Source organism: Zingiber officinale, chromosome 1A (assembly GCF_018446385.1).
Source record: "Zingiber officinale cultivar Zhangliang chromosome 1A, Zo_v1.1, whole genome shotgun sequence".
In the NCBI taxonomy this organism is placed as follows: Eukaryota; Viridiplantae; Streptophyta; class Magnoliopsida; order Zingiberales; family Zingiberaceae; genus Zingiber; species Zingiber officinale.
In genome coordinates, this window is record NC_055987.1 from 167122878 (window position 1) to 167130750 (window position 7873).

At 34.6% G+C, this 7873-nt stretch overlaps 1 protein-coding gene across 2 annotated transcripts; it reads right to left on the bottom strand.

Moving 5' to 3' along the window:
- Window positions 1-128: 128 nt before the first annotated feature.
- LOC122038336 (trafficking protein particle complex subunit 3-like) lies at window positions 129-4190 on the bottom strand. Of its 2 annotated transcripts, none has more exons than XM_042598035.1 (5): window positions 4029-4190; window positions 3793-3890; window positions 3015-3114; window positions 1819-2001; window positions 129-471 (listed from the first exon to the last, which is right to left on the bottom strand). In XM_042598035.1, exons 1-5 carry the CDS (start codon window positions 4083-4085, stop codon window positions 349-351), a joined length of 561 nt encoding a protein of 186 aa, XP_042453969.1. In that variant the 5' UTR covers window positions 4086-4190; the 3' UTR covers window positions 129-348. The 2 variants fall into 2 exon arrangements, with proteins under 2 accessions (XP_042453969.1, XP_042453970.1); XM_042598036.1 differs by having other exon boundaries at window positions 129-488.
- Between the last annotated feature and the right edge of the window lie 3683 nt (window positions 4191-7873).

The following is a 7873-nucleotide window of genomic DNA, read 5'->3' on the forward strand; positions in this document are numbered from 1 at the left end:
CTTTTTGTAATTCTGAGAAAATGATGATTTTGTTACTTGCTATGTTTTAACATCAATACTATTCACCATTGTAATTAAGCGTCAGAAAGGCTTGGTATTAATGTAAAAATTTTATGCTTGGGTAGCAATGAATCAATTCCCATGGAATAGCACACTATTGCACCAGCAACAGAAGTTTACAATTCATGTTTGTTTTCCTAAAGTTTTAGAAAATTCAATAGTTGGTAGACGATATACATAGCGTATGGTGTGCATGGTGTGCAGGGCAAGACAAAGATGAGAATGTTAAGAGGGGGATAAGAAGGATCACAGATGTTCACAAACCAGATCATTAGCTAAACATCTAGTTTACTCATCATCCTTGTATGGGTACTCCTCTGGGATCTGCTTCAGAAGCTTCACTCGGAGTTCGTATGCATCATCTCCATGAAGCATATCTCGCACCCAAGTGACTTCCGTCTTCATTGACACCTGCGATCAACAAAAAGCTATATTCTCATGTAGCATGATTCACAACTCAAAATTTGACCCATGTTAAATAGCTGCTATAACTTTCACATCAAACTACATCTTCAACAGTGTAAGATTTTCCCTGCAACAATAACAGTGGGTTGTCCGCCATTGATGCACAGAAACTCCAATTCAGTAATATGAGACATTACCTAGGCAGTAAGAAATTAGCCAAAATGCAAAGAAGCTGATATCAGCGTGGCTGAGCCATTTTCAAGTTGTTTAAGAAGTTTGTGGTGGAGGATAGGCAAGCTGATGTTTCGCATTTATGACGACTTTAAAAAGTGCATCAAGGCTCACCAAATTAATCAACTCACTAACCGATCTAGAACCTCTGCTAAAATGCTAGAATAGGTATGCCACTGGACCTACATGTTTTCCGTTGAGGTAAATCATTGTTTGTCTGAAACTCTTTCATGTGTAATGTTTTTACCAACCTAATTCAAGGAGTTCAACATCTGCTACTGAAGAAGAAACCTGATGTCTTGTAATTATCTCTCTTGCCAATGCATGACTCAAAATTTGTAGATAAAACTCCGTTATCAGTTCTAAGATCTAGAGAAAGACTAGAAGTCAAGTGTCCAGAAAAATGACCACTTCAGCCTAGCCACAAATAGATTAACCACCAAGCCAAATTGCAAGTCATTCAATTGCGAGCCAGATTGGTGGATCAAGTAGTTAGACCATATATGACCAATAACAATAAATCTCAACTAGTTGGTTTGAGTACATAAATTTTATCCAATCAATAAATTGTATGCAAAGCTACATGATAAATAAAATCAACGAATAAAGATCCTGAACCAACAGATATAACTAAGATCTACATCAAAAAAATTGTTGACATAGTTTTAAGCTAGCTGATAGGGCTAGGGCAAACGTCGACTTTAAAGAGCTAGGACCAATTATAAATCTAAATTTATACATGCATGTGACAATCTTTCAAGAATGTTTAGCATCATGATCGCATGTAAAACTATCATGCATTATTGGGATCTTAGACTTCATCAACAGGAATAAGAAAAAGAGAAAAGATATGATCTCCCTTCCAAACATCTATCACCAATTGCATATCATTAAAACTGTGATAATTTAACTGATAGAACAAAACTTGATTGCCATACGTGTGAGATTGGATGCAATAGCGAAGTGTTTTCAGAAGGAGAAAAAAAGGAACCTGCAAGATTTTTCAGGGTATGCAACTTCGGGTAGCTGGACTAATATAATTTTCCCAAGATAAAAGTAAAGTATGTAATATGATGCCAAAACCATTTGGCAATCAATAAAATATAATAGAAGTTAACAAACCATCTCCAGTGCTCCTCGAATAACCCCACTTAAGATGTTGCAGTAGTGAAGACCTTGGAAAGTATCAGGAAGCTCAACAAAGTCTACCAAGGGATTATCCTCCAGCACAAGACTGAAACTTGTTCCCTCAGCATCCCAGTTGGTCACAGATGCAGTCACCCCTAGGAACATTTTAAAACCTACCTGGCTTCGGCAAACATTAATAATCAGAATCAGTAGGAAAAAAATTAAGTGAAGCAACACTAAAAGAAGTTATATAACAGCAAAGTAGTAGTAATAGAAATTAACACAATATAGCTTGCAATTGAGTTCAAACTTAGAATTGATTGTGAAGTAATGTGATTCTTAATACAAAAACATATATTAACCTAGGAGGACTATTCTTGACAAGGCTATAAATGGAATTTGACAACTCATATTACACAACCGCGTTGCCCTTGACAGAGATCTAGAGACTAATCAGAGTGTTGCATAGCAAATCCCAAAAAATTTTGAAAAAAATAGTTTTGCTGTTATTTATTTTAACAAGGTAATACTTTTTACACAAAAGCTAGTGCACTTAAGACTGCATTCAAGTTACTCATCTCTGAATCTGAAGAACTAAGTAACTTAACATTCAATATCTGCATGAATAAAAATTGCAAAAACTGTGAAATTGGCAAAGTGGTTTATGTGTAACAATCACATAATAGTTGATGAAGATTTATCTTGGACAGGCAGATGGTTCTGTTCTTCAGAATAGTGTGCAGTTAAAAAAAATTTAAGCTATAAAAAGCTATTAAAAAAAAGGAACAGTCAGGGATATAGGAATATGATGAGCGTGTGTAATTTCAGCATTAAGACTATTTGCAGACTGCTTTTTCAATAGCCATACAGACCTAAGTCCCTGGAGCCATCAACTTACAGATTCTATTCATGCAATAATTATCTTATAATAGAAAGGGATAGCTATAATACCAATTGTAGATATGCAATCAATGTGGATTGTGGACTAGCGCAATTACAATTACTTAAGTAATTAACTTAAAAACATCTGCACCACATTGTGGTTCAGGTACCTCAAAAATGATGCAAATGTCATAAAGATTGGTAACTAAAAACCATAAAAGTTCAGTTGCATAGTCTGCAGTCCATTTCTACAGATAATGTAATACACAATCAATATTTTCAAAATAAAATACGAGTGAATAAAGCACCTTTGCAATTACATCGGCTGTCTCCTTGAAGTCAACACATCTAGAGACATTGGATTTGGCCAGGAACTCATCTATCAATCGAACACCAATGTTGTATCCCCTGCACAACATTAAATAACTGGTCACTAAAATGTAAGAATGAAAACTAAAACAGCGGTAACATTGCTGAATAGCAGGGGGGGACTAGACTAAACAACAAACATTACAATATCAAGACCAGAGAGTTTGATAGGAAACAATGATTTCGATTAGAAGTGGAACTACATGTAATTTCGTATGAAAATGTGAAATATTAATTTGCACTGTCGTCAACCAGCTACAAATCGTATCTCTGAATTTTCTAAATTAGTCAGAATATGCACTGATTGGCATAGTATGCCCAGCTCAATAAAATAGTATATTTTGTTAAATTTTCCAAGGGAGAGCAATGAAAAAAAATGACAAGCTAAGCATTGATCTTCAAACTTTAAAGTGTCGATTTTTATGTCTGGACATCATCTTTAGATCACCATTGCAATGTCTCAATTTGTGTAAAAAACGGCATGTTACTTGTACACTATTACAATGTCTCAATTTGTGTTAAAAAAAAAAAACTAAAACCATTTTCCTATTCGTACTCTTGGGAACAAACAATGTCGACCTGACGATCAAACACTAAATTTTTTTAGATCACCATGTTTATAAAGAAGATTTACTAATAAAGGTGGTTATTTAAGAAACCCATAATAAAAATAAACAAAAAAAGTATCGAAGGAGACGAGATGGAAAGAACACGTACATCTGATCGAGCTGCTTGTTGACCTCTTCTACCTCCTCAAGATCCGTAAGGAGCTGCCGTACCATTGCCCCGTATGTGAGCGTGAACAGTTCCGCATTCTGCCATGAAGGATGGAGAGATCAAACCACCCAGATCAGGGAAAAAAAAGAGGAAGAAGCAAAAGTAGGAGGAGATCTGGTGGCTAGGGTTTTTTTTTTTTATCTCGCTGAGGTCGCTGGCGTCTCGATCGGCCTTACCACATGATCGATGCTGGCGAAAACTGCGTCTCCAGTCTTGGGGGCAAGAGGAGCCATTCTTCCAGACGCTCCTCGTTGTCGCTGCTCTCGCTTGCGTTGGCTTCGATTCAGGCAGCAATCGACTTCGCCAGGGATTCGTCCGGAAGTTCAAAGTCTTTGACAGACGAGCCTTATCGGGTTTGGATCCAGGACTAAATTAAGGTGAAATCCGAAACATATTTATTAAATTTTAATTTTTCTAAATAAAATTTTCTTTTCATTTCATTGATTTCTTTTGGATAATTTTCAAAGGGTACATCTAAAATTTCTCAATGTCCATCTAATTTTTCATTCTATCCCTCCCACTAATAGCGGCCCTCATTTTTAAGGGCATCCACAACGCCGCGTTAAAGCGGCGTTATAACGCCACTGTTACTTTAACGCGGCGTTGTGGAACGTCGCGTTCATTCAATTAGCTTGAACGCGTTCAGTATTCTGAACGCGTTCAAGCAGCATTGGGGTGGGTCAGGGCTGGCCCACCCCATGCTATATTTTATTATTTTTTTTAATAAAAATATAAACTCTAAAATTAAAAAAAAAAAAACAGAAGACAACGGCAAAAGCAACGGCTAATTCAAAAAAAAAACTATTTAATTTAAAATTTTTAATAAAATGATTACTTTTTAACGGCTAGTTAACGGCTAGTTTGAAATTTTGACTATAAATATCCATCCATATGTGCACATATTTTCATTCCCACTCACTACTCTTTCAATTTCACTCTCTAAATTCTCTCCCCGTCTATTTTTTCAAGTTCCTATCATCTTAATTTCTATCCGAAATGGATGAAAATAATAGGGTATTTTTTTCCAATTTCTTGAATTCTACAAACAACTCGCAAGAATATTCATCTTCCCAGAATCCACAAATTCCACCAAATTATCAATACCCATATCCATTTCCCAGTATGCCGTTCAATTGTAATTTCGTTTTCCTAACTTTATAATTTTGTTTTCCTAACATTCTAATTTCGTTTTCTCACAAACATTTATTTTATTTAATAAATATATTTAAAAAATTAATATTATTTTTGAAAAATAATAAAATTTTATTTTTAAACGTAAAATTATTATTAAAAATAATAATAATTTAAATATTTTAAAACATATTTAATACATATTTATTTAATATGATATAATGTTAAAATGAGTGAGTGGACGGTGGGACCCATGAATAATGAGTATTAACGTTAAAAGGGATGTGGGTGAAAGAAGGATGTTGTTATAATGAATATGTGGCAGTGGGCCCCATACTTTTTGATGATGTGATGGATATTATAATGCTAGAGCATTGTGGATGCTCTAAGGGGGTGTTTGATTTAGAGGAATAAGAATGGGGAATGAAAATAGTAATCATTGATTGTCATTGTTGATATTTGGATTATAGAAATGGAAATACAAATAAGGGATTGAATCCTTATAATTAGGTAATGACTCATTCTCATGTCTCCTCTTTCAATGAGTCATTACTCTATTTTCAACAATCAAAATATTTCCTTATTTCAAAAATACCCTTGACCCGAAACTAAAATTTTTCCCTTAATATCAAATATCAAAATATATTTATTTCATTTTTCTTTTGTATCACTTTCTCTCTCATCATATTTTCTCTCTTATCATTTTATCACCCACTTTCTCTCTCGTTAATCTCTCTCATCACATTTTCTTTCTTTTTTTTCATTACACTTTCTTTCTCATCACACTTTCTATCTCATTACACTTTCTATCTTATCACACTTTCTCTCTCCTCAATCTCTCCCATCACACTCTCTTTTCTCTTTCTTCTCATCGCACTTTCTCTCATCACGCTTTCTATCTCATCACACTTTCTCTCTCCTCAATCTCTCCGATCACACTCTCTCCATTTTTTCTCAACACACTCTCTCTTATCATACTTTCTCTCTCCTCAATCTCTCCCATCACATTCGCTTTCCTATTTTTTTTATCACACTTTTTCTTTTATTATACTTTCTCTCTCATCGTACTTTCTCTCTGCTCAATCTCTCTCCTCATTTTTTCTCATTACACTTTCTCTCGCTTCATCATCTCTTATCATATTTTTTCTTTCATCATATTTTTTCTCTCATCTTCTATCATTATGCTCTATCTCATCACACTCTCTTTCCTCATTTTCTCTCATCACACTTTCTCTCTCTTCATTCTTTCCCATGACACTTGCTCTCTCTATTGGTTGCTATACCTGGACACCACTCTAGTTCCCTTATACAAAAATTTTGTACAAGCATAGAACTTTCCTAGCTACCCTTGTGTTCTACTGAAGTTCAACTTGAATTACAAATAAAACTTAACATTGTTAATTCAAGTTGTCCTTCAAAAGTTAAATTTGGATTGGGAACGATGCTTAACATTCTTACTCCAAATTTAACCGATGTGTTCTTCTTAAGTTAAATCATATTACAGAAGTTGATCAAATATCTATTTCAAGGATCGGCTTCCAGGTCAAACGTAGCGAGGTGCATAACCTTTTTGGGTATGGGAGCATCTGTCACTGCCTAGATAAAGCCTTTCAAAGAAATTGGATATTTAAACTTCTTAAGTAACCTAGGTTTAACTACGAAGACCTCAATAGAAGCACAATATCGAAACATGAAATCGAAACAAAAAATCGATTACAAAAATGATAACTAAAAAACCGATAGCCTCTTGTGTTTTGTTTTTCAAGATCTATACCAAAGATGAACTAGTTATGGTGCGGAATTAAATAACTAGTTATACCTTTTGTATCTTATAGACCTCACGATCTTCTATTGTATTCTTCTTCTTATCTCGGACGTCGTGTGGACGACGATCTACCAAGACGAGATTCCACCAAAACCTTCTTCTTCCTTCCAAGTTTCGACCACCAACAATCTCCTAGAGATGAAGAACTTCGGCCACCAATCAAGCTCCAAGGGATGCTAAGAAACAATGTCTCCTATCTCTTCTTCTTCCTCTAATAAGATCCAACCACCAGCAACTCCTAGAGATGAGATGTCGTCGGCCACCAAGGAAGAAGAATAGGGGAAGAAGAGGGCCGGCTACCACCAAGAAAGAGAGGAGAGGAATAATAGATGTGTTGTTCTAAGGTGAGGCACCTCTACCCTCTCTTTTATATTCCTTGGTCTTGGCAAATAAGGAAAGTTTTAAGCATAATTAAAACTTCCTTATATTCTTTGCCAATGTCTAAGAAGAAAAATTTAATTAAAACTTCCTTATAAACCTTTAATGGTCGACCCCTACCTTGTTCTCAAACAAGGAAAGTTTAAAAAAAAAAAATTAAAACTTCCTTAATTGTTTCCGGTAAGAAATTTTAATTAAAAAATTTCTTTCTTTAAATCCCTTCATGGTTGGTTATAAAAGGAAAGTTTTATAAATTAAAATCTCTCTTTTAAAATATGTGGATCGTTACAAAAAGGAAAGTTTATCAAAAATTAAAATCTTCCTTTAAACTACAAATAAGGAAAGATATCAAACCTTTCTCTTAATCCTTTGTAGAAAACTATAAAAGAAAAGATTTATAATTTTAAAACCCTCTTTTAAAACCATGGCTTCCACATAAGGAAAGATTTAAAATTTATCAAAAAAATTAAAATCTTTCTTTTAACTACAAATAAGGAAAAATGTCAAACTTTTCTCTTAATCCTTTGTAGAAAGCTATAAAAAGAAAGATTTATAATTTTAAAACTCTCTTTCAATGTGAATGTGGTCGGCCACCCTTGCTTGGGCTTTAAGCTAGGGTCGGCCACAACTTAAACCCATCTAACCTTGGTTTGGTCGGCCTAGCTTAGGCTCCAAACTTGGCTTGGG

Coding starts and splice junctions, on each gene's coding strand:
- LOC122038336 (XM_042598035.1), bottom strand. CDS start 4,085: ATGGCTCCTCTTGCCCCCAAGACTGGAGACGCAGTTTTCGCCAGCATC. Junction 3,891..4,028: donor TCGCCAGCATCGATCATGTG/GTAAGGCCGATC, acceptor CCTTCATGGCAG/AATGCGGAACTGTTCACGCT. Junction 3,115..3,792: donor AACAAGCAGCTCGATCAGAT/GTACGTGTTCTT, acceptor AATGTTGTGCAG/GGGATACAACATTGGTGTTC.